The sequence below is a fragment of the Parus major genome, chromosome 3, assembly GCF_001522545.3.
Source record: "Parus major isolate Abel chromosome 3, Parus_major1.1, whole genome shotgun sequence".
NCBI classification, from domain to species: domain Eukaryota; kingdom Metazoa; phylum Chordata; class Aves; order Passeriformes; family Paridae; genus Parus; species Parus major.
In genome coordinates this window covers 11,692,372-11,719,663 of record NC_031770.1, presented here as the reverse complement: position 1 = coordinate 11,719,663, position 27,292 = coordinate 11,692,372, and the positions used below count along the sequence as shown (strand labels likewise).

The 27,292-nt window shown below is 41.7% G+C and overlaps 1 protein-coding gene across 2 annotated transcripts in view; it reads left to right on the top strand.

The window, feature by feature from the left end:
- TTBK1 (tau tubulin kinase 1) overlaps positions 1-27,292 on the top strand; it is a 106,079-nt gene that overhangs the window by 14,498 nt on the left and 64,289 nt on the right. For both annotated transcript variants that reach the window (XM_033513237.1, XM_033513236.1), the window contains 5 exons: positions 1,727-1,885; positions 9,334-9,481; positions 22,671-22,744; positions 25,577-25,717; positions 26,987-27,091. In XM_033513237.1, coding sequence (XP_033369128.1) covers positions 1,778-1,885; positions 9,334-9,481; positions 22,671-22,744; positions 25,577-25,717; positions 26,987-27,091 — 576 coding nt within the window. In that variant the 5' untranslated portion in view covers positions 1,727-1,777. The remainder of the gene's footprint in view (positions 1-1,726; positions 1,886-9,333; positions 9,482-22,670; positions 22,745-25,576; positions 25,718-26,986; positions 27,092-27,292) is intronic.

The following is a 27,292-nucleotide window of genomic DNA, read 5'->3' as shown; positions in this document are numbered from 1 at the left end:
AAAACCAACATTAAAGGAGATTCTTGCAGGGGTTCTCTGTCCTGTGCCTCCTGAGATGATGTGCAGGGAGGTTGTGTGCTCAGTGCTCACTGGTAGCTTAGGGATGGCCAGTTCAGGTGTTCTGGTGAGCATAAAGGAACTTGGGAATGGCATTCCACTTGCTCATTAGAAGAAGCAGCACAAGTGTTGTGCTCCCAAACACAGCAGGTACTTTCTCTTTCCAATTTCTTACTTCAGTACCTGATGATTGAAAGCACAGCTACCCCATAAAGATGCAGGACTCTTTCAGTGAGAATTCAGAACATTTTGCAGCACCTTTCTTCTGAATCTCTTTAATACCCAGTTTTTTCTTATTTCTCTTCTATTATTTTGATTGTCCTTTGGCAGATGTTGGATTGAACATTTTTCAGCAGCCCTCTTGCTGAGTTAGTCTGCTGCTCTTTTTTTTTAATGTAGTTACCTTCTATATCTGGAATGAAATCTTCTTTTGTGAAGATTTTTATAAGATCTCTTTGAGATCTTTTGTTCATGTTTTGTTTGATCATCCTTTGTCTTGCACTTTTGACATACTTCTGTCTGCTGCTTCCTTGTGCACACTACATGCTGGCCACTTCATAGCCTTGTCTCTCAGTCCTTTTACAGCTAGGGAATGAGTTTTTTTCTCTACTTGAGCTTATAATTAACTGGTAACTTTTTTCCCTTTTTTTTTTGACCTGAAGAAATGTGATGGCTGAGTGATCAGCTCTAGTATTTTTTAAAAATTTGGTATTTGTGTTGTTAATCTAAGTCTGGAACCAGAGTGCTACTGTAACACTCATTTTTAGAAAGGAAAATATTCATATTTTTGGGGAATGACAATAGAATTGCCAAGATCCATGCTTAGTAAAAGATCCAGCCTACTTCTAAAGCCAGTAAAATATCTGAGCAAGATCTTTTATTAGGCCTGTTTCATTCATTTTCTTCTAGGAAAGCAAAGTTAATGTGTTTCTGAAAGTAATTTTTGGAGAAGATTTATAACAAAAAACCTTTAAAATTAATATCCACATAGGCTATCTGGAGCTCCACATGAAAGCAGGAAAAAGGGTCAAGATGAACACCACAGGCACAAGTTATCATTCCATATTTTAATCTGATCATCTTTAGCACTGTGTGTAGGGTATGAGGAGGACTAACTTATACCTGGCTGAAACCTTTTCTAACATTCCCCATCTACTCTACTTGGCTGTTCATTACGGTGATGTGTGTGTAACCCTGGCCCTGTATAGTCCTTCTACCCTATTTAGACTTTTTAGGCTTACTGAATGCAATACCTGGCAAACCTTTCTGATTTATGTTGGATGTCATCCAATGCAAGCCATAAAAACTGCTGAGGTAGCAGCTGCTCTGCTAAAGCAAGACTTCTTTGCCTGGTAACAGTAAGAACCCTTACAACATTTTGGTGTTGGCTTCTCATTGCTTTGTCAAGCCCAAGAGCCCTGGACTCCTGCATGGAATAGCTGGTGATTATCGCCCTTTAGTTTGTGCTGCTGACTTGGAGCAGGGTTGTGTCTGTCAGGTTATGCATGGAGTGAGCTCAGGTGTGTGCAGGGTGGGTTTTTCCCTCTTTCCTAAGAAGCTGGTTATGATTTATTCATAAGCAAGACCTATGGAAATGCAGCACATACCTACAGTGCAACCTGTAATAATTTTGTCATTCATTCCCCCTGCCCCTTTTTTTCCCCCCCAGATAAATGGCTCATTTAAACTGGGAGCTACTGAAATACTCTCTGGCTGGCAAATGCAGTGCCTAGCAGCAGTCATCAAGGACGAACCAAACATGAGCGGTGGAGGGGAACAGGTCGACATTCTCCCGACCAACTACGTGGTCAAAGATCGCTGGAAAGTGGTGAGTAGCAGTGGCTCTAATGGCTCCTCCTCCTCCTCCTCCTGCAATACTACAGCAACTTCACTACTTAATCCTGGCCTCTGGCAAGCAACAGTGGAGTGGTAGGGTTTGACATCTTAGCAAGATACTGCAGGAAGAAGAGTTTTAGAGTGGTATTTTCAGAAGGCTAAATCTGCCAAGGATTTTTAGGTAGGATTGAACTGTTGCAGCAGAGTGAGTAATTTTTTTAGTGGGAAACTTAGATTTCAAATTACTGTGGCAAAGAGTACTACAGACATGACTATAAATAAATTGAATTACAATAAAAGAATGTAGAACCAAATGTTTTGGATTGGAATGTCAGCTACTTCGAGAGTCAAAGTCCATGATGAACTAGCTGGTTCAACTTCTGTGTAAATTTATTGGGATACTTCTTAAAATTGTATCATCATATGTTAAGTGTTTTAGTTCTTGTCTTATACATTGTGTAAACTGGACAGGCTTTGCTTTTAAAATGCTGAAAAAACATTTAAATCCCATGTATACCATTGTCTCAATTTTTAAGTGGGATTACCAGCACTCTTTGAATCATTAAACTCCCAGCAGAAGCCTCACTAGTTTGAACTACAAGTGATTTGCAGTAGTAGCACTGATTTGTTCTTTATGCTGACTAGCTGTGGTTCAGTGGCCCTGTGAGTTTTGCAGTGAAGTGTGGAGAGCAGAGGACTAAAGAAGCTTAGGACTTGAATTCACTTCAGTTCCAGGCTTTAGACAGGTTATTTTTCAAAAGCCCACTTCAGGCAAAACATTATCTTTTCGTTAGACCCAGCCCTGTTCTTGTTGCTCCCCATTGCCTGTCTCTCTTCACTTTGTTCCAGCTTTCTCTGCAGCCTTCACTTTTCTGTAGGGCCTATTGCTGAACAGCCTATTTATATTTAAGCAATTCAAACTGTTCTTCATTCTCCTTGCTTCTTGAGAGCAGATGGAGAAGCTCAGTTTTCTCTGTGATTAGACACCAAAATGGAGACAACCCCTTTGCCCCTCCCAAAGCTTTCTGTCACGGCTGAAGGAAAGCTTTGCTGTGCTCCTGCAGCTCTGGACTGGAGCACATCTACTTGTTTTGGAGGGATGATCCATGGCCAGGTTAACTGACATATAGGACATGAAACATGCCCTGTGCTTACCAGTGTCTCAGAAAATAATGTTTGCAGCTTTTATCTGTCTTTCCCTGCAGAAAAGGAGATTTCCCCAGAGCCTGAAATATGGTCAGATTGGTGCGTGTTCTTTGCCAAGCTGAATTTCAGCACTTTCCTGATGCCTTTGTTTCAGGTGCATGATTGCTAATACTAATTCTTCCTTAACATGAGGAATAACTCGTTTACACTGAGGGTGGCAGAGGACTGGAACAGGCTGCCCAGGGAGGTTGTGGAGTCTCCCTCTCTGGAGACATTCCAAACCCACCTGGATGGGTTCTTGTGTCACCAGCTCTAGGTGACCCTGTCGTGGCAGAGGGGTTGGACTAGGTGATCTCTACAGGTCTCTTCCAGACCAAACAGTTCTGAGATTCTGGGGTTCTCTGTTCTCCTTTACTTGGCTAACTTCAGCTTGTACCATTCCCTATTAGTTAATCTTGGAGTTTCTCCTTCCTAGACAGGAGTGCTAAAACTTCTGTAAATGATGGGAGTATTTTTATAACAAAGTCTAAACAAAGTAACTTTGTTCTTGGCAACAGGAGAACTCTTACAAGCACCAAAAGCTCCAAATAAAGTCTAAAATATGCTCAGTGATGCTCACAGGGAACATTTCAAACCAATTTTAAAGTTGGTAGAGGCACTAAAAGTGAGATTCAGTGCTTCATTGTTGCATGAGTCTGTGGCTGGAGCCCACTAGAAGCTCTACCCACTAACTCTGACTTAAAAAAGACAGAAATGTGCAGTTGTATTGTCAACAGCAACTACCTCTAATTAGAGGAATAATCTTTTCTGTTTTATAATGTCTCACAGTAGCCTTAAATACTGCAGTGAAGTCATTGCCCCACTTGAAGGCTCTGAGAAATGACATGACTTGCTGAAGGCTGTAAATAGCAATGAGAAATCCTTTTTTCCTTATCTGAGTAGAGCTGGGACTTGACCATGTGCTAGCTGACTTGTGCATTGTGAACCTTCATTGAACAGTTACTCCCCCCACCCCAAAAAAAAATGTGTGAGGTGCAGACCCTTTCCTTTTGGGCAGGCCTTCTGTGCCTTCCCCTTGCTTTAAGCTAGTGTGGGACCAGTCAGAACCATGAGCTGTGGGGAGTTTGGAATAATCTGGAAAAGCTATGAAAATACTGCTGGTGCCCCAAGGAAATGGCCAGCATAGAATCAAGTGACTGAGGAAAAAGGGACTGTACCTTAAAGTGAGCATACAGCTGTAATATCAAAGGTAACATTTTTTCCTTTTGTCACAAATCTTTTCTGAATCTAACCCAGAATGTGCCAGCTGTATGGTCCAACCTTTGCTGTAGGTGATGGATCCTGCTCAAGCAGGTGTGTGGCATATTTATGTGATGCTGGGGTGCAACTGCCAGAAGGTCTTTTATGTAATTTGTCCTCCCAGTGTCTCTGACTGTCTCTGGCTGGGCATCTGCTTGAACCTTGTAGCTCTTAGTGCTGGCATACTTCCATTATTGAGCCAATTTCTAATTTTAGATTGGTGTAATGTATTCCTTGAATTCCTTTCCTCCTTTCTGCTGGCTGACAAAGCTTTGACAAATGAAGATGGTAGTTCTCTGCAGTTAGCCTGTTGGTAGTTCATTTTCCTGTCACTTGAAGTCAGGAAAGTTTGGCTGTCTGACAGGAGTAATATTTTTGTTCTTATTTATGAAAAAAAATTACATGGACAGGGTGTGCTTATGGTTTTTATCAAAACTTGTAGATTTAGAAGTATTCTTTTTAGTCATCATTCTTTACTTGCAGATATTTTTGATGCTTTGACTAGATGAAATTTAGACAGTACTGGAACCACATGACTTTTACTGAGTCCCCAGAGGGTCTTGATCCACGTGTGCTCTGAATGCTGTGAACAGCTTTGTTCAGGGGAGGGAACAAAGTCAAATGTAACTTGTATTTGCTTTGAACTAGGTATGGATGTTAAAGCTGAATTTTGATGTATCTCTTTATTTCACATAAATGCCTTTTACTGGGGATTCACAACTGACACTTATTAGCAAGACGGAGTTGGCAGCTCCTACACTGAGCTTTCAACGCAAGTGATGACTTGTGTACATGTGTGTGTTCTTTTGCTAGGTGCAATCTATGTTTTGCTTTCTTTCAGGTTTCTAAGCTTCTTGATCTGAAGTTCTCCTGTTTATTTTGGAAACCTTGCTGGAAGCCCCCCAAAACTTTCAGGAATTCTTTATCTTGTTTTGTTTAGAAAGGCCATTTATGATTACAAGAGGGAACGTGGGACAAGCAAGGTTCTTTGTCAGACTTTGGACCTATTTTGGTCTCACTCTGAATTGCTTTAAGTGGGCTTTGACAGGTCTTCAGATGATTTAGAATATGGCTGGCTGAGTTCATTACTGGCTTCTCAGTTTATGCCTGTTTTTCATGAGTTCATCTCCCTTGAAATCAGATAAAGACCTCTTAAGCAAGTGGGGTGGACTTTGGAGAGTTTGGTGAACAAAGGTCAACTTTTCCTCAGCTGTTAAGTCAGTTGAGGCCCACTGACCATTTCTGGAACAAGTAGCCCATTGAGCTGGGCTGCAGGAGTTGCAGGCTTGGCTATACAAGTGCTACTAGAAGACAACCACAGTGGTTACTGTTTGACCTTGTCAATTCTTTGAAACCTGTGGATGACAGTCTTGACCCTGGCTGAGTTCAATTAAGGTTTCTGGCTTTTTGTTTGGTCCTTTGCCCTGGATTTAAAGCGCTCATCCCTTTACATTGCCACTAATCCTGACACCAAACCATTCCTGCCTTGATCCTGAAATGTTATCCTGGGAAGGTCTATTTTTTATAAAATAACCTTGGAAGGCAGACTTTGTTTAGAGCAGTTGTGTCATATATGCTTCTGTAATAAAAGATTAAATTTGTATTCAAGCCTATTTTTGGCTGGGGTTGTGTGTTGCCTTGGTTTTTTGAACCGTGTCTGAAAGTACTGATTTTTGCTTAGTGGGAAGGCTGTGTGTTGCTGTTGTTTTGGGCTTTTTTTTAGTAGGCTCTGAAAGAGTGTGCTACAAGAGTCTTTTTCAGGATAAATCCGAAGTATTTCAGAATATTTAAAGCAGACTTCAAAGGGAGCCATCTGTATCCTGTGTAACTCCTGATTGTGTGTGTCCAAGTCCAAATACCTACCTGTTTGATCAGATGAACTATTCACTTGATTCCACAGCCTGGAATAGACACCTGGACACCCAGCTCACGCAGGGGCTAGTGCAATTAGGTGGAATGAATCCTGCTGGTATTGGTAGCCTGTATCCCAGTCATAACAGTAAGTGGGCTGTTGAAGGTAGGAAACAGGACCAGAAGAAAATATCCCCAGAGCAGTGAGGCTTAACATAGGCTGATGACTCATGATTACTACTTAGATGATTCTAGTTAGATGTTTAATTTTCTTCCTGGACTTTGTGTTTGCAGTTGCATTACTGGTTTGGGGGTTTTTGAGTGGTATGTGCCCTTCTCTCCTTTGCATTCAATAGAAGGCTGTCCTGAGTTCACCTTAGACAGTGAACTCCCACGGAGCACCCAGACAATGAGGCAATGGATGTGTCATAAGCCCTTGACCTCAGCCAAGACCTTGACTTACAACAGCTTGCTCTTACAAAGCAAAGGAAATGGCTGCTCATAGCCTCTGGATGTTCCCGAAAAATCAAGAAGTATGGCAGTGCTAGTGGTGGTGTTGAATAGATGGTACCATCTGGAGTGCTGGGAAAAATATGCCAGAGAATAATTTCCATAAGAGTGTGAGCAAGGATGCAAGGAAGCAAAGGCAGCTTTGACAGCCCTCCATTGACTGGAATGTATATGTTAAATCAGTGTTCGGTTCAGCAGAAGCTTTGATCTTGATCTCATGTGATCTCCCATTTGTTTCTCAGTAGACCTTTATGTGTCCTCCAGTTTGGCTATTCTGCCAGGTGTGCAGTCTCAATATTGTACTTTTTTTCCTGAACCTGCTTCTCTGGAGCATACATTCCTTTGCTTTTTCTGGGGTGACAGTTCTAGCCTGTCCTTAGTTTTTCCAGACTCCTGATCATTCTTTTACTCCTAAATTGAACAACAACTAATTCAGTGAGAGCTTCTAGAGTGAGATGTTCAATATTGTGCATGATATATGGCTGGGCCTTCCTACAGATCCTATCCTAGTCATATCATTGCGTTGTTCCATTTGTATTGTAGTACCTCTGTATTTTGACAACTGTGTTGGACCATCAGAGCTGTTCCTGTTAGGGCCAATGAATGGAAAAGAATAATTATGTGTGTCTGTGCTGCCTCAGCAGTATTTCTCCCCAGATCTCTTTCTTGAATTAATTTACACAGTGAGACGTTTGGGTAGCCTATATTTTTAATCCATCCCAGCTGTACTGTGTTGTATTTTTCACTGTTGACTTTTGATTGTTATCTTAACCATTTTCTGCCTGAGAGTTTTTCACTTTTCCTCGAAGTCCCTCCTGATCCCAGTTTACCTTTTTGCCTTCTGTAGCTTTTACTGTCCCTTTCTCATTAACATTTCAGACAACAGAAGATCTTGTGTACTGAATCCTGAGGTATTAGCTGACATGTTGTTGCAATGCTGAATGTAGTACTGTTTTGAAAGAAAGATTTTTAATAGCCAGCTCACTTAGTGTGAATTTCGAAGCAGAAGTAGGACTGCACTGTAATAATTTATGAATAATCTGTGGTGACCTAGTTATTGGCTGTTTGCTGTGTGAGTATGCCTGTTTAGCCCCATGGAAGGTCATGAGGAAAAATGACAAGAAGTTACACTTGACAGCAAGGGTTATTAAGTAATAGCTTCAGAGACAAGGCTAGCTGTCAAGCTGTTAATATGGAAGGTACTTCCCTCTTCATATGGAACTGTTTCTCTTGATCTGGGAGCCAGAAAAATAAATTATTTGGTTCACTGTTGGGAGGGAAAAACCTTGCCCTTGGTAGGCAGTGTCCTTTGTTCACCAAACTGGACACATGCACAGGACAGGCCTTTGGTGGTACAGAAGACACTAAAATATCATCTAAACCTCATTAAACATTGTGTAAGACACGTGTTTAACTATCTGTCTGACCAAAACTTCTTTTCCTCTCTTAAGTGTTACCGCTACTGTTGGAAAGAAGTAGCACTCAGGACTTCCAGAGCAGTTGTTAACAGAGGGAACACAAAATGCTGAGGGGAAGGGCTGCAGCTTGGTTCGATGAACAAGTGCTAAGCAGATCAAGTGAGCCTTGATCTGTCTCTGCTGTAAACCTGAATTTCCTCCTGGGCAGCACAGAAGGCTTTAAATATATCTAAGAGAAACAAATATAAAATTATTTTCCTGGCATAGACCATGACTCTTGCAACACATGAGGAAGTCTGTATTATACATGATTATATTTAACTATATGCACATATGCTGTCAAGTCTCAGCAGAAGGAAGATCAAGGAATCACCTTCCAGGAAAGGCAGAGGATCCTGACTTGCTCTCTGAATGGGAGGCTACTCTAGAACAGGCAGACAGTTTATCTCTAGGAGGTACATATTAAATATGCTGCAACTTAGACATCTTCAGCTTTGAGATTATGTCAGCTGAAGTTGTGGATTCCTATTATGAAACAGTCTTTAATTTTGCTCAGAGACGCAAAAAGCAAAATTTGGTTTGGTTTCAAATTAAAGAGAAAAAGAGACTGAGAAAGAATGGAGCTGATGGCTTGTACACAGCTGTTTTGAGGTAATGCTGTTGGCAGTTCTTTGAAATGTGACATTGAAGTAACTTCACTACCAGAGCAGGTAAAAGCATCTTGTAAAAGATTCCAGTGGATGTTCTGTTCTGGTTTTAAAATCCTTTGCATGAGATACAAACTTCATTTAACTTATTTCTTGAAAGATTAGTTCCAACTACCATGGTTATGTTTTACTGTAGAGATGTATTTGTTGGGGTGAGGAATGACAGTTTGAATCTACCATGGTCTGGACAGTGGTTCTGCTACCTCCTTGAAAGGTCTTTCCTTGAATTTTGGCAAGAACATCATGGTGGCAATAGGCATTATCATTTGCTTTTAAAAGTATCACCCATCACTGCTTGCTGGGCTTGTTCTTTGTTGTTAGAGCAAAGAATTTATACATAGCACAGTCAAGTGGGTAGCTGGACTCTTGCCAAGCTGTGAAGGGATTCAGGCACAGCACAGATTGGGAGCTGAGCTTGTTCTCCCTACGCAGTCGAGGAGCTGGCTTCGTGAGAGCCAGCTTGATGTTCCCTCTTGTGTACATTGTACCAAACCTCTGTACTTTTCCAGCTGAAGAAGATCGGTGGAGGTGGCTTTGGGGAGATCTATGAGGCGATGGATTTGCTGACTCGTGAGAACGTGGCCTTGAAGGTAGAATCAGCTCAGCAGCCCAAGCAAGTTCTCAAGATGGAAGTGGCTGTCCTAAAAAAGCTGCAAGGTAAGGCAAAAAGCCCTTTGGAAGTGCTAAAAGTCACTATGCATGTTAACTATTAGAATCCAAAGTTACAAATGGTCTTTACTGTTTTCTCTTCAGCTTCCATCTATATGTGATGTCATGTTAAGTCATCCAGCTCAGAAAGTTGTTACATTCTGCAGCTCAAGTGAGATCTAACAACAGGGACTATTTTGTCTGCCAGGATATGAGGACAATGAGGAGACTTAGACTGAACTATTGGTCCACTGGTCTCTGCAATCTAGTAATGCTGATTAGAAAATAAGGAATAGAGGAAGCAGCATCTGACTAAGAAATGAAGTTTACTCCCAGATGACTTGGAGCATTGAAGTGTGACAGAGTCTCCAAGTAAAATGGTTGACTAGTAGAGGAGTGCAAAAAATGGACAACAGGAAGTGTAGGGAAACTGACTATTAGCTAATTTTTCATGTACCTCGCTGTCCTGAAGGCAAAGCATTGAGTGATGTGTCGATTCTTAATGAGGGTGCAAGGGAGCTGTCTTGATGTTCCTGGCTGAAGGAGGGAGGCTTCTACTAAAAAGATTGCTATGGAGGAATGTAAACAAGGAATTTCTATTGAGGAACTTAGAAGTGCTGTTGGCTGAAGGACATTGTGCATGGATTTCCTTTTTAAGGCAAAGCCAGCTATTGTCAGGTACAGTTTATGTGTTATAGTATAATATACATTTGAAGGGATGTTCCTTTCTGCAGGATTCCCACTTGGGCTGAGGAAACACCTGCTGAAGCAGTGAGTAGGATCCTTATCATCAGGGCTCATGCTTTAGAGATAATGTTGTGGTCTTATGAGTCTATCCCTTTGCCTTTGTACAAAATCTCCAGAGAGATGATTGAATTTGAGGGTGAGACTGTTGCAGGCCTTGTGAAATGAGTTACTCAATGTTTGTGACAGATCGCCTCTAGGTAAATGCCAGTGAATTATTTTTGAAGGTCAAATTGTTTTCCACATTTCAGCTCTCCCAAGAGGAGGACTGATAAGGCCTCTTTTGAATACTCAGGATTGTAATAGATGCAGCTGAGCTGTGTAAAGGAGAAATCAGCCCAGGTCATTATGAGGACTCTTGTTGATCTGTAAAAGGCCTGGATATACAAGCTCCCAGAGAGCAGCAGAGCGGGTGTTCGAGGTCTGAACACACTCCCATGAGGGCAAGCAAGGCTGTGGCTGAGATTTTTTTTTTTTTTTTGGCTTGGTTGTACACTTGAGACTGCTCTGAATTAAGTGAGGGTGTGACTGTGTAGAATGATGGATTTTAGAGTACCATGAGACAGTGCTGTCATGCTGGCCAGTGCCAATAGGTGCTGCATCCAGGGCAGGGAATGCTTGAAAAGCATTACCTGAAATCACTAAACCAGGACTAGCATCAGAAAATGTGTGCAAGGTGTTGACTAATACTTGTGTTTATTTCTGGAAGATTGTTGAGAATACCAAATGCTTGAGAAAACACCCACATTTGTGTACAGGATGCTTCTGGTAACTGGGGAGAGAGGGAGTGGTGGTATATGAAAGTAGGAAAAGCCCCTTGGCAAAGCAGTTAGTAAATATTCAGGGAAAGGACAGAAAAGACAGAAGCAGAATTGAACGTGCATCAACTATCCTGCACATAAGAATGACACATTACTTCAGCCATGTTTTTACAAATCAAGCTGTTCTGTGAGGAATTTAGCTTTTTTTGGTTGAAGGTTAATCCCCAAATGCTTTACTGAAATAAATGATAAAGTTAAAATAAGAAATTGGGTTGAGAGCATGGGGAATCGCGTATTGTGTATGTTTTCACTGTGAGTGTTGCAAAGAGGTGAGAAACATTTCAGAAAAGGAGATGCTGCCTTTTTCTAGCAGTTGGTGGGTGAAGTTTTTGGTATTACCATAGGTGATAGAGTCAGTCCATGCAATGCAATTTCCCAAGCAATGGGAAATTGCTTTCTGTTTCCCAGAAGGAAAGCAAGGGAACAATGTTGTCTAAAATGCCTCTGTACTTTTCTGGTAAAATTGAAAATTGCAGTCCCTCTTAAATAGTGCAGCTTTATTGTTTTCTGTTTAGGTGTCACACCAACATTAAAGTACTAACAGATGAGCTACTGCTCTTTCCAGAGCTTCAGAATCTTGAAAGTTGCTAGAGTTTGGCAGAGTTTGGGATAGAAAAGGTTGGCCATTGGCCCATACTGCAGACCTGGTTTAGGTACAGCCTGACCTTTGAATGCAGTAGCTCCTGGTTGGTGTGGACTGCAGGCTGTTGCCAACAGTTAGGCTTTCCAGGGCAGTTTGTGGAACAGCCACAAAGGGAACACACGTAGGTCCCTCACAGTGTCCTTCCTGCACCAGCAATCCACCCAGAACAGCTGAGGAACCAATCAGGTAATGACTCTTCTAGAGAGTCTCTGTACCTTCTAATAAACACCATGTTTAATAAACAACAGTTTTCTGCTGTGAGGGTGGTCATGTGCTGGAACAGGTCACCCAGAGAGATGGTTGGCAATACTGAAGACCCAGCTGGATGTGACCATGGACAACCTGCTGTAGATGTCTCTGCTTGAACAGAGGCATGGACTGGATGATTTCAAGAGGTCCCTTCCAGCACAGATGGTTCTGAGATACTTGAGCTTGGCTGTGTGAGATCATTGCCACGTCAGTATCTCTCACCTGCTCTGTAGAGTAATTTTGTTCTGTTCATACTTGATCTGAATTTTCTAGACATATAGTGGGTTCTCTGCATCTGTTTAGATATTAATATGTTTCCCAAAGGCAAAGTTCTTTTTAACTCGCATCATTACTTGCAGGGATCATAAATCGTCTTCTGACCAAACTTCCAAATCTGTCACTGTCTTGGGTCTGGGAAACACCAGCAATGGTGCCCTTTTATGCTTTGGGTGAAACACAACTGAGAAGTCAGCTTGTGGAGTTTCTTCACACAGGTGATGTGCTGAAACTCTCAGTTGTCCTGTTGTTGCACCTTTACCCAAGAAGTTTTTAGCAACATTTGTGTCCTTTTTTTGCCTTCCATAGACTTTATTACAAAATCAAAACCTTCTAGTCCCACAGAGTTGCTATAGAATATTTACTTGTTCAGGCTGGACTTGCAGGGCTCAGGACATTCTGTCTGGTGCTTCTCTATCTGGACAATTGTAATTAGAGCACCACAAGATAGCTTTTTATTTTAATCCTTGTGAAGCACGGTTTGCCTTATATTGTCTTGTTGCTCCTGGAGAAGCTAGTGGAGAATTACACTACTAGGGTTGAGAATCTTACCAGTTACAAATTCAGAAACTGTTTCAGGGCTAGTTTGGGCACATCTGCACAGTGAACTTGTGCATGAATACAGCTTCTCTGTCAGAATACTATTTTTGTGCTAAGCCCTTATTTTATTACCTTAATCACTAATGTAAAACTATCTTTAAGTGAGGTATGTGTGTGATTGTACCATTTGCACACAATTTTAATGCATTGGGATTTTCTACTTTGCAGTCAAGTATTTTGAAACCAAGGCTAAGCTGCGCTGGCAAAACACTTCCTGCAGATTGTCTCCAGCAGAGGAGGTTGCTGGTTTAGTTGCACCTGCCAGTATTCTGCTGTGTAGACAAGCCTTTGGAGCACATACATTAAAAAGGAAATGGAAATAAGGTCTGTTTGGCTAAGTGAATTAGTAGCTTGCATATCCAGAGAGCAAGAAAGGCTTTGGTTGGGTTTTCTGTGTTTCAGCCTCTTAAGCAATGTCTCCATTAGTGAGCAGTGCAGTACCTGCAGATCAGTGAGTGGCAGCAGTTGCTCATGCCTATATATCTCCAGCAGATATGGCTTGGGGATTTTAGACTATAAACTTCATGGATTATGGGGATTTTGCTTTGGGTTAGTTCTCTCCTGTCTGATGGTGCATCTGTTGGTTTGGACTCTCATTTAGGATTTGGGGACTACTTGGTGTGTTCCTGAAATAGAATTTCATGGTCTGTTTGCTCAGAGAAAACCTTACATGACCCAAAGCCACTCTGGGAACACTGACACGTGGTAGTTGTGATGATTTAAGGCAGTATGGAGGCTTTCTTTAAAACCTCATTTGTTTTATAAACCAGGACTCTGAGGCTCCTGTTCTTTTGAATCATGAAGAGAAAAAATGTGGTTTTCTATCATAGAATATATGGAAGGGAGAGTAGTGTCACAACTGTATGAGCAGTTGTTTTTCCATCTCTTCAATGTTTTTCCAACCCTTTGAGGTACAAATGGACAACAATCTCCCTGCTCTCTCTGTGATTTTTTTTTTTCCCGGTGCTGGATTTGCTGTGGAGCAATATTCAGGAGGCAAAGGAGCATCAGTACTACCCAGACTCAGTTTCCTATCTATGAGATATTTGAGGTTAATCAAAATGCCACATCTCTGTGAGAACAGCTCTGGAATAGCTTTTGAGGTGCTTGGCTTGGTCTGTCCCTGCCAGTCTGTCTTTCTATCAGCAACATTAATTGCAGAAATTGTAAACCAGTATCCCTGATTAAATCCAGTGGACTGCTGCAGAGAGAGGTGTGGAAGGTATCATAGGTGCCAAACCAGGAGTTGTGTTCTCTCTAGATGCTCAGCTGGGGCTCTGTGAGGCTCAGATGCTTTGAATTCAAAAGTATTCTCCCTATCCTTACCCACTTCTTGATAGAGAGCTTCTTCTGGGGGCACCCTGTGTGACCAGAACACTGCACAAGGATCTCTCACAGGGAGGGCACTTAATTTTCCTTCTGGTCCATAGGCTCTCTAAATATGGATGTGGCCACAACATTCAGTCACCTATGCTGGGATTCTTTTCAGGGCAGCCTAGAAGATTATAATTTAAAATGACCAGATTATTCTTGTGCTGAGCACTGTTTTCTATTCATCTGCAGTGGCAATGTTGCCCTGGTGTGAGGCTACAAGGCCCTAAGTACTTGCTTTTGATCTCACTCGTCTGCCAGATATTGCTAAGCTCCCTTCAGTGTGTTGTTTTTTTTTGGAAATGCCTTCTTTTCAGAGTAACCAGTTTCATTGTGTAGGACTCTGATTAATATTATTCTGCAGTGCAGAGATCTTCTGCATATTGAGTAGCTGTGCAAAATGCAGCCTGGTCACAGGCAGTGTAGTTTTTGAGTACCTGGTTTTGTTACAGCAGATAGTAAAGCAAGTCTGTACTGTTCATTCCCTCTTTATTGCCAGGGGTTGGACAGATAAGAGTTTCCTAGCAAAATAATGGAAGAAAAGGACCCTTCCTTTTTGTCCTTGCCAGTCCTAGGGGGTTTTGCTCTTACAACGCCTGTGAGTTTTTTGTGTTAAAGTGGTGCCTTAACTCTCTGTGGTTCAGTAAACATCAGTTTAGATGTTTCTACAATATTTTGCTAAGTAGATGTAAGCAAGTTGTCTGCAGAGACTAGAAAGTAGAGTAAATTGCCCTTGTCAGGGTTTTAGGCCATCACAGAGTGTCAGATTCACAGACTTGCTGTAACTTGAGCCTCTCTACCCAGCACTGCATTTTTCCATGTGGAAGTGTTTGAATGAACTGGCATTTGGTACACATGATTTCTGTGCTAACTATGATGCCATTGGGTGAGGGAAGATCATGGCATGGCTGAAAAAGGACTTAAACCACACTTTTCTGAGACTGTGTTGAATTTTTGCTCCAGCAGTATTGTGCCTGTGTGTAGGATCTGTTTTCAGTTACTCCTCTTCAAGTTGTTAGTTTTGGGAAACAACTAGAAGAAATTATGCTATGCAAGATCAAGCAGTTTTACCTTTATCTGTTTGATTAGGGGACAGTGACCAGCCTTTTGGGTTTTGTGTTCATTAGTTCATTGATTTATTACAGGAGCACTAGCGAGCTTAACACAGTTGGTTAAATCCTAGATGATTACTGTTGAGTAATGTATTTATTTAAGCCTTACTTCAGCACAGAATTTGTATTCTTTCATGTTCAAAACTCCTTTGTCCAGTTGAGTTGATAAGTCCCTGGAGTCAGGTGGTATGTCTGGCCAGAGATGAAACTTGGTAACTGCAGAGGAAAGAAGTCTATGTGGGCCAGCTCTGCCAAGCAAAAGGCAGCATTTCCAAGTGAAGTTAGAAGATTATGAAAATAACTCTCATTTCAGTTTCTAGTCCTGGTGAATCCTCCATTTCTTTATAATATTTGTACAGAAGTGAATTCAATATCCCCACAATACAAAACCTGTGATAAGCTGATAAACCTGACACTGACAGGCAAATAAAGAAGAGGATAGCTGTAAAATGTACACTATAGAGCACTGAGAAACAACTGCAGCTTTCCAAATACCAGTGAGAGCAATTGTACAGCTACATGTCCACAGCTGAGCATATCATAGAGACCCCAGCAGTGCTGAGTGCTCAAACAAGTTATGTTATGCTTAGTGACCTAAGAACTGGGCTTTTCCCAGTGTGTAACACAGGTCCAGAAGAAAATTCAGGCTTTCAGGAAGGACCTCTGGAGGTGTGTAGTATAACCTTATGCTCCAAGTAGAAAAGAAATAGTTCTGATTGCTCTGGGCTTTCATCAGTGAAGTTTTGAATAACCTCCAGAGATGGAGATCCCACAGCCTCTCTGGACCCCTGTTCCAGGGTTTCACCATCCTCAAGGAGGAATAAAGAAATCACACCTAATAGGAACTTCCCATGTTGCAGCTCATGCCCAGTGCCTCTCTGTGTGCCTCTCTCATGGGTTAACCCTGGCTGGCACAAAGTGTCACACAGCTGCTCACTCAGCACCCCTGCCCCCATGGGATGGGGAGCAGTGGAAAAATATAAAAATGCATGGGCTGAGATGAGAACAGTTTATTAATTGAAATAAGAACAGCAATAATGAAAGGGGAGATGAGAAAATGAAAGGGGGGAATAAAACCCAAGAAGTACAAGTGATGCAGCACCCTCTGAGCGATGCCCAGCACATTCCCAAGCAGTGGTCTGTGGCTCCTGATGAATTGGCCCCAGTTTTTTACTGGACATGACATCCCATGGTAAGCAGTATCTCTTTGGCCCATTCAGATCAGCTGTTCCAGCTGTGCTCCTGCAAGGCCCCAAAAAGCTCTTTCAATGAAGCTTTTAATAGGGCTTATGGTTGTTCATGCACTTTTGAGTTAGACACACAGGAGAAACACTGACAAGATCTTCTCAAGAGGTCAAAACAACAAAATAGTCAGCTTTACTGTCAGCTTTAGAAAATCAGAGAACTTTTCAAAAGGTTAGGAGCAGCATTCAGTCAGCACAAAACACCTCTCAAAGCATTGACTTAGCCCACTCAACTTCACAAGCTCCAAGCCTGTTTAAGTTACTCAAAAAGAGGGAATTAGAAGAAGAGAGACAGAAATTATACAGAAAAGCACACCTACAGCTACCAATTCCTGGGTTCCAAAAATGTTTAGCTGATAGAAACTCCAGGAGGAGGTAGGGTCAAGAGATGTGCTTACCATGTATTTGGCCTTAAAGACCCCTTGGCCTTCCTGAGCCCTTCCCCTGGTCATTTGGCTACTCAGGAGCTGGTTAGGGGCTCCAGGGATGGGGTGTGGGGCATTTCCTCCAGTGTGACAATTGGCAGCTCTACCAGGCTGGGATGCTAGCTCTAGGGGTGCACTGCCAGGGCAAGGCCCAACCTGCTCTTTCCCCTAACACATATACCCCAAAATGTCTTGAGGCATCCACCTTTCCAGTTACTCACAATATTTGTACAGAAGTGAATTCAATATCCCCACAATACAAAACCTGTGATAAGCTGATAAACCTGACACTGACAGGCAAATAAAGAAGAGGATAGCTGTAAAATGTACACTATAGAGCACTGAGAAACAACTGCAGCTTTCCAAATATCAGTGAGAGCAATTGTACAGCTACATGTCCACATTCCCTCCTGGCTTCTTGTGCAGCTCCTCACTGGCAGAGCAGGTGAATACTGAAAAGTCCTTAACTTAGAGTAGGGACTACTAAAGCAACAGCCTAAACATTCATGCGTTATCGATGATGTTCTCATCCTAAATACAGCACACAGCACTGTAACAGCTACTAGGAGTAAAATGAACTCCAGCCCAGCTGAAACCAGGACAAGTTCTGAGAAAGGTCAGGCTTCATCTCTTTGGCACTCTTGCTTTAGATGGCTCGGACCAGCAGATAGTTTCCCTTCTTTTGCCTTCCTAAAAGCTGAACAAACCCTGTTCTCTGGCACTTTTTGTTAATGTTACATTTTCCTTTCCTTGCCAACATCCTGGTGGGCACTGCTGAATTTGTGATATTGTATCAGTGTTGGTCTTGTGGAGGAGAAAATGCAAGCATTGGTAAGGTAACAGTAATAAGAGTAACAATTGCTATGAGATTTATGATAATTCATGCAGCAGAAGTTACTTCAGAGTTTTGGGTGAACTAATAGGAATGAGACAGCTACTCTATGGAGATGAATCACAGGATTTTAGCATAAAATTAAAATATTACATTTTTTTACTTCTTTATGGAGAAGAGTGGTTACTGGTTTTCTGGAGAAAACATGGGTGAAAATACAGGAAATATGGAGTCTGTTACAGAAAAAACAACTTCAAGTTGCAACAAAAATGTTACATATTTCCTTCTTAGTATTTAGTTGATTTGTTTCATTGCTGCATTGAAAATACATTATGGATATTTAAGAACTTAAATCAGTAGAAGATTGGAATGAATATTGGTGTCCACCAGTTAGAAATTGATCCATGTGAAAAAATAGACTCAAAAAAGGATCATAATTTAGGTTCTTTTAGGGGCTGTGTAATGAAAGCTTTTCATGTAATGAAAGTTTTAAAGTATTCAAATAGGGACTTTTAATCATATCTCTACAAGGTGATGAATATCTCTCCAAGGGTTGAAGGGGCTCTTATACATGAGAACATAATTATTGACTGTAATTTTTAAGTTTCTTCAGAACAAGGATGGTGAAGACCATTTCAGTGACTGAAATATTTCTTACCCAGTATTATATGAGACATTATTGTATTCATTGTAGTTAAAAAACTGCAGTAGAAAGAATATTTTTCCGTGGCTGAACATTAAAATTTTGTCTTAACTAAATGCCTGTGAACAAAATAAAATACTCTGAAACTTTTCTCAAGTCAGTACTTACGAACATCAGGCTAATGTATTCATCTGATGTTAGTTAATTAACTGGCCAAAACTCTTTGCAATCTATTTGCCTGTTCTTTGCTTTGTTTTAGTAACAAACAAATGCAGATACAGAGCATATTTTCTATGGTATACCATGTGACCCTCTGGAATATCTGGGCGACTGTTGAGCAGAGCAGTCTAGCAAAGGAGCAAGTGCCATCTGGCAGTTAGTGCAGTAAAATGGTTGTGAGGCTTCCCATACCAAATATACCTTGGGAAAAATAAAAAGCATTCGCCCCCCCCCATTCTTTCTTTCTGAGTTAAAATATACTTTGCTGCTCTCTGCTATGATCTCCATGCTTGAGGAAGACAGGTATGCGAAGAGAGGGCTATTTCCTGCTGCCTTAAAGGGAAGTTCATGGATGGAATGACAGTTCCATCATCCTGTCTGCACAGGAGGTTATTAACATGATTGTTCTTCTGTGCTTCATAATTCTGATCAGCCTCAGGACTGAGCTGCAGGAATCCCAAAGTCACACCTGACTGTCAGCCTCCATCTGCTACTTCAGCATGTCATGAACTGTTCCAAGAGAGCAAACAGTTGTAATCTGGTGCCTCCTTTAGATGACAAATGAATGAAAGCCTCTGGGACCCAGAGTGTTTGATGCTGCAGCATTTATCCCACCTGTAGGACTGGCTGGCTGTACAACCACCACTTGTAAATGTGGCCTGCCTTTTCTACACCATTGTATTATTTTTGTTTCATGCAGAAATGGGCACAGATTTCCCTCACCTTCTTTCTTCTATTTTCCTGGTGTTGCTTGTGTTGCAAAACAGTGCATGCTTCCAGGGAGAGCCTAAATTCCCAAGACCTACAGGTCAGGTTCAAGCCTGTTTTAGTCTGGAAAGAAGGATTCAGTATAAAATCAAGTCAGTTTGGGGATGCAGGTCATCAAGAACTGTCAGTCCGTTCATCATTTTCAAAAATTATAGTAAGCAGAAACACATTGTCATTCTAAACAAGCAAACAATTCTCAAAAATTATAAAAACTAAAATGCTCTTTCTTTTCTGTAAAATTTAGTGATCCAGAAAACAATAATGTTGCAGAGGAAGCTTATTTTTTTTAAAGAAAAAAAGTTAGAAATACAATCAAAATCAGAAGAGCCAGTAAGAAATTAGCAAGGATGTGTATTAAGTCATGTGATTGGACACTACCCCACCCGTTTCACTGAAATTAGTGATTTAGGTGGGCAGGTTCTCCTTGTCAGAGGGTTGGTTTTTAATGCTCTTGTCTGTAGTTGTGCAGCAACAAAAAGCACATGGTGTCTGTGCTTTGCAATTATTTAAAACAATAAAAGCAAGTAAAAAAATTGAGTAATTTACCCTTTTTACCACACAATAGCTCACATTGTCACTAGAAACAGTCATTGTGTTTTGGCTTTTGCCTCAATATCCATCCTCAGGCGCTCTGAAAGGCGAACAAAGCAAAGTGGCACTCGAAGTGTGTCTGTGCAAATCTGTGAATCATGGCTGGGATGAGTGTGAGCTTGCTCCTGTCCGTCCTCTCTGTGACCTCTGTGCGTGGCCAGTTTGCTGAAGCATAGGAGTGTCATGAGAGTCTAAAGAAACAGAGCTGATTCTTCCCAAGGTTATCCAGATGTGTTGACTTTGTAGCCATAACTCTGTCTCTGAGGGTCCCTTGACACTGGCAGGCAGCACTACCATCTGTACTAGGCCACGTGGCAGGAGGGTGGGTGGAACAGCTGAGGTTTCCTGGCCGTTCTTTCTTGGTAATACCCACACCAGGACATGTTCTCTATCCACACAGTATCTCAAGGGGTTTCCTCAGAAAACCAAAACCCTGCCTGTCAAAATCAACACTGAATTTGCAATGAGCTTGTCAACAGTAGAAAACCAGTGGCACCCAGTATCCGTAGGCACATGCAGGCTGGGGACTTGGTATGTGAGAAACAGGATCAAGGAAGAATGTGTGCCCGGTGGGAGCAATGTCAGGTGACATGGGAAAAATACAGAGATGCTGCTTGTCACTGTGGGAGAAAATTCATGCAGCCAAAGCTCTGCTGGAGCTGAAGCTGGCCAGAGTTGCAGGGGACAATGAAAAGAGTTTCTTTCAAATATCTTAATGGCAATAGGCAGTGTGAAAATAGCATCAGCCAATTACAGGATGGGAATGGTCGCCTCATATAAGCTGCTAGGGAGTGTCCAGAGGAAGGCAATGAGGATGGTGAAGAGCCTTGAGGGGAAGAAGTGTGAGGAGCAGCTGAGATCACTTGGTCTGTTCAGCCTGGAAGAGACTGAGGGGAGACCTTGCTGCAGTTACAGCTTCCTGTGAAGGAAAGCAGAGGGGCAGGCACTGATCTCCTCTCTCTGGTAACCAGAGACAGGAGCTGAGGGAATGGCCTGGAGTTGTGTCAGGGGAGATTTAGGTTGGAGATTAGGAAAATGTTCTTCATGCAGAGAGTGTTTGGGCACTAGAAGAGGCTCCCCAGGGCAGTGGTCTCAGCACCAAGCCTGACAGAGTCCAAGAAGCATTTTGACAATGCTCTCAGGCACACAGTGTGACTATTGAGGATGGTCCTGTGCAGGACCAGGAGCTGGACTCCATCCTTGTGTGCCTTTTCCAATGCAGAAGATTCTGTGATATACTGAAGAGAGTACTTTCCTAATCTCCGAATAACTTTTCCTGAAATATGGTGGTTTGTAACATTCTTTAATGGTTTCAGCATGGTCTTGTACATTCAGTCTTGAGACTGGATAATGTCCATGACAGAGACATGAAGGATCTGTAGATACATAACCTTTTTGTTCATCTAACCAGATATAGGTGGATATTAGGACTGGGTTTTGTTCGTTTGAGTGATTGTTTATTTGTTTGAAATCTGTTCTCCCAAAGGGATTAAGGAGTAGTCAGAGTCTCTATTCCTCCATTTCTGGTTGTCAGCAGCTCTGTTATTTCCTTATGGTAGAAGAGACAGTGTGGTTGTTCTGGTGAGGGATGCTTCTGGGACCTGAAGGGCAGGTTCTTGATGCCCTTGATGATCCTGGGACCTGGGATGGAGCTCCATATTCCACAGATGTGTGCACTGCTCTGGTCAAAGCTCTGGTTCTCCAGTAAAAAAGCTGCTCCTTTGTCTCCTGCTGCCCTCAAGGTCCCTATTCTGTCATGTCTTGCTATCCCCAGCAGTTTCTGATACCCCAGGCCTGTGGTACAAACAGTGACAGCAGTAGCAGGGCCCTGAAGGTGCTACAGGCTGTGCAGTTACTCATTATTCTACATGTTCATGTTCTTCCCTTTTTTTCTTTATAACTGAGAATTATCAAACAATAAGCTTTGGTTTAAAAACTAATTCAAATCACCATTGCTCAAGTGCCACAAAGAAACATAGGCCAAAGTTATGCAGTAATACTCACCCCCTTCCCTGCCTAGAAACCCCACCAGGAACCAAGCATTCATCATTTTGGTGTACATCAACCTTTACTCTGTTATCAGCAGCCTGCTGTTAGGGGAATTCATCTCATCCTTCCCCTTCCGAGAAGCCAGAGAGCAAACCATCACAAATCCATTACAGGTCAGGGTCTGAAACCACAGCCTCTGCTTCCCCCCCTGAGGACCAGCTGAGCATTGTGGGGTGGCTGAGTTAGTCTGATTTTGCCTGAGTAGGTGTAGTTTGTACTAACATCATGTCAGAACTTGACACCAAATGGCCCCAATTTTTTTCCCTTCTGTTGTTACGAAATTGCTTTAATGTTTCAGTGGAGTATTTCCATAAACATCTTTCTTTTCCAAGCGTCTCTGACTATTAAAATCAGGGTTTGTTCATGTCAAGGTAGCATTGGGTTAGCTGTTTCAGGGCAAGCAGTGCTAGTAGGTAAGTGTGGTGGTGATATGTACAGGTCATTTTCTACTGAGTAGAATCAGTGTAATGAGCTGAGCTCTGTTATGCAAAACAATTTACTTGATACCACTTTATGAGTACCAGCCCTGAATCAGAAACTATTTCTCTAAACATCATGATCACAGGATGGTTATTTTGTGTTCTATTCTGTTAATTTCTGTTTCATTTCAGGAAAGGATCATGTTTGCAGATTTATTGGCTGTGGAAGAAATGAAAAGTTCAATTATGTAGTCATGCAGCTTCAGGTGAGTTCTGTTCTTCACCTCTTCTGTCTGTCCAATAGAGATGGCATCACTAGGAAGGATTTACACTGAGAAAATAAGGCCAAGCACTGGTGTCAAGACTTGGCTGTACACAGAAAGAAGGTGGAATGGAAGACAGTGAGAAGGGCTGGTGTTGCTCTGAAATCCCTTGGGATGGCTCCAGTTCTTAAGATGTGCTAAAATATTTCATAGCTCTGCTTTTCTGTTTAAGATGGCTTTCTGTCAATTTTCTGGGGGAAGCACTCAATTCAAAATGTTCACAAGAGCAACCCGCAGCATTGTGCAGCAGTGGCAGCTTTTTGAAATACCTCCTGCTGAGCTGTGATGCAGCATTCAAAATATGTCTTGTATCAGAGCTCAGAGTGAGAGCAGCAGTGTCACAGCAGCAGCACAGTTTCTCTGTGAAAGGCCGTGATCTCTGGCTCCCCTGTCTCTCCCAAGCTCAGCAGTAACTCAGCTACTGCTGTGGAAGTGTTTACTCCTGTTTGAACACTGCTGATAGCAAGTCAATAAGGGCAAATACTTGGGTAGCTAACACATGGTGACTGCACTGCTAGACAGTAGGTGAATAAAACAGGTACCAGCAGATCCCAGTACTTCTTTAAAATAAACTTCTGATTCTTTTGTAGTTCTGCTTTGCAAGACAGTTGTATTAAACCAGTAAACTCCTAGTGATTTGGTTTGCTTTTTATGTACCATTGGCATCCCAACTGCTGTTATGAATAGAAAAAATCCTTTAGCTCTCTGAACAACCTTGGCTACTGCTGCTGCTGCAGTGTGAGTATGAATATGGTTCGTGAAAGGGCTAGCCTGGAGCTTATGGAAGAACAAGGCTTCTACCCTCCCAACCCTGTCCTTACCAAGCCTGATAAAAGGGACTTTATCTTCGAAATAAATTTCTCAGCATGGATTCTCTTACTTTCTAGTTTGTTCTTGACTATGTAATTGAGCTCATAGAGTAGGCAGAGCTAAAAATAATTTCATTATTTGCAGATGAAAATATTGATACATAAGGCATTAGCTAGTTCTGCACCATCACTCTTTAGGCTAAAATTCTCCTTTGACTTGAAGACCTGCTGAGACATGGTTTATCACATGTCCCTCTGACTGCTGGCTACTGCAGTTCTCCCTTTCTCTTCAGTCACCAGGACTGAGGCTTCCACTCTCAAGCTTTACAACTCATTGCATCTGCACTGTTCCATAATCAGCCTGACAGTGTTTATTTGGAAAATAAAGCTCGTTTTATATTTTTTCCTGGTAGCAGTAGCAGCTGGGGATACTTACAGCACATTTCAGTGTTCAGCCCTGAAAAAATGAGCCTTGCTTTCCATGTTGCCATTGGATAAGAGAGCTGGTGTTCAAGGAGTAGCTTTAGAGTGGAAAGCAAGATCTGTTGTCAGTTCAATAATTTGGATGTTTCAGAACAGCAATGACAAATCTGTGCTGCTTCTAGTAAAGTGTCACAGAACACTTTAAGAAGATAAGCGCTAGAGGGGTAGTTTGGTTTGATTTTGTTCATGTTAAGGAGCAAACCTGGGTGGACTGCTGTGGCTTGACTGTATCTATGAGTTGGCCTATATCAGGTGTAATTCTTCAAAGGTCCAGAGCCTGAAGTGAAACATGGCTCAAAACAATTTGAGAGACTTGTCATATGCTACATGAGCCAGCTGACACCTTAATGTCTTCAAATAACTTGAGAACTGGAAATGAGTGGATGAAGAGATGGCATTGGGAGCATTTGGAGAGCAATCTGTTTTCTCCTAGAGTGTTTGGAATCTTTTATATATTTGCTGTTGGGAATTTTGCTTGAATGTATGTGGACTTTTATTACAAGCATATGACTTCTATAGATGCTAGATGTCTTCTATATATGTCTTTACAGAAACAGAATCAAGAGATTCTAAAGCATAGTAATGAACAGCATGTCCTATAGCTTTTGTTCTTTGTGAATATTCTCTGAAACAGCAGGCTATTGTTCCTAATGTTTTTAATGAGTTGGTAAATGCATTAGTTCTGTGGGTTAGAAGAGCACTCTGCTATGGAATACAATCATTTTAGTAGCTTCTCTTTACAAAGCTAAAGAGGTATAGACAAAAGTGAGATGACAGACATCAAAGAACACTGGGATTTTTCTTGCATTGACTCTGTCCTTTTTTCCTTTTTCTTTCCTAAATTGTCTTTATTTTCATGCATAGCTGGTAGACCTTTTGTTTTTCCTCAGAAATTTAATAAACTGGAGGTAAATTAGCAATTTGTTTTGATAAGTATTAAGTCAGCAGAAAAATCCTCCTCTCCTGATTTTGGGTATGATTCTCTTGATAGACAACTTTCCCCATTGTGGTGTTGCCACAACAATGCTGGCTTGAGCTTGAACCCAGACAGTGTGTGCTAGGAATTTTCTGATGAAACTGCATCATCATGACCTGCTTATCGAATTTGTACTGCTTTAATCTTTAGGAGGCTCAGAGAGCAGGCAGAGGTTGTTCTTAAATCAGCTTCTGTATGGTCTGGGTTTAACAGTAAGGAGATGCTGATCTCTACAGTCTGGGGCACTGCTGTCCATGCCGTGCCTAATGCACAAATAGTGACCAGCTGACTTCCCAAGATAACAATCTGGTATCTTCTTATCAGCAAGTGCATCACTTAAAGGCTAAAATTAACTACTGGAAGATCATATACAAGAAATAAAGCAGACATGAGATGAGCATCTCTTCAAGTAGCATATCTGCTTTTTTGGGGTTGCATATTAGAACTGACAGCTGTGAAAGGCTTTGCTTTCCTGTAATGGTTTAAGTGTTTTATTGACTGTTTCAGGGCCGAAATCTTGCAGATCTCAGAAGGAGTCAGCCTCGGGGGACTTTTACACTGAGCACGACGTTGCGATTGGGCAAACAGATTCTGGAATCAATAGAAGCCATTCACTCTGTGGGATTCCTGCATCGTGACATTAAGCCTGTATGTTGTTTTGGAAATTTTCCTTTTGGTTTTATGTCTATCTGTTCTACTTGAGTCAATAAAGATAGTCTGAGTATGGGCAGGTCTCAGCAGATACTTTTAGGCTTCCTTGCACACTCCCACTCTCTGATATGTTGGCTATTTTCTATAGGTACAGAATAGTAATATAGTATTGTCCTTAAGTGCATAGCAAACCAGCTTTTATTGGCAGAGGCTGCTCCATGGTGGGTTGGTAGCTGTCAGTCATACTTGTACCAGTCAAGATCCCATGATGAAGGAGTCTAGTTCTGAATGGTCCTTTGGAGTCCAGCCAATTAGCACTGTAAAAGTTGTTCAGAAAGGAAGTCTTGTTCTGTGACACATCACTTGAATAAATGCTAATTCATGTATTTGACTTAGCTAACTCATGCTCTTAATCCTGTATGAATGATTGCCAGAAGAATTGGAGCACAGTTACCAGTGTCAGAAAGGCAGTCACATTGTTGGTCATCTGCCTAGGCAAAGCACAATAATTCCAAGTCTCATTGTAGAATCCAGTCTTCCTTCTACAGTTCTTCACTTCTTGACCTGAAAAGTTGTTACTATGCCATACCTGAGACCAACTTCCTTCTAGCCAATTCATTTGCTCTTTTTAAAATTAGCTGCTTTTTTTCTGACTGGATTCAGCTGAAAATCAGTCACTGATGTGATTGGCTGCAAATCCTTAAGCAGCCACCCATTATGGTAAAGGATAGAACTTTAAGATTGAGGTTAAAAAAAGGAGCTGCTCCATTGTCTTGTTATTGGTTTACATATTAAGAACCAAGCCTGGTGGTTTCTATATGCCTGAATGTTCAGATAGATTTAGGCAATGCAATGAAGTAAATGGAGACCCTGGGAGTTAGGGCAGAATAATTCATGCTAGCAGCTGAACCATGAACAGAGGTATTTGTCTACCAGAACTCCAGCCTGTTATGCAAGTCATGGAACTCTCACTGCAGAACTAGTGATGTTAAATGTATCTCTTCCTTAGAGCAGCGGAAATTTAGCTAAGCTAATGTGAATTTTAGCAATTTTGAGACTCCTCAGTCTCTTGTCTGCAAAGTGAACTTCTTTCCAAGGCAGTAGTTCTCTAATCATGATGCTTAAGGTGCATCTTAAAATTAATCTCCTTGACTTGTTTCCACCAGAGGCACGTGGAGCTACATGACGAAGTTTTGCTAACAAATGGCCTCTTCTATCCAAGCTGCTGGCATCAGTTTGACTTCTTTTCTTTCCTTCTTTGTCCAGTCCAACTTTGCCATGGGCCGCTTACCTTCAACATACAGGAAGTGCTACATGTTAGACTTCGGTCTGGCCCGCCAGTACACCAACACTACTGGGGAAGTTCGACCAGTAAGTACCTTTCAAGGAGTTTTTTTCCATTTCTGCCACTGATTAGGAGTGGAAAGGTTTTGTGGTTCTGTTTGTTTCATTGTGTTGTGCGTGGTCATTATATTGGACTGCTTTTTCTGCAAGGTGAGAAGCAGCAACTGACTTCAGCTGAGTTGGGGATCTAAAAAGGGATGATAGATTTTGTCTTAAAAGATGTGTGGA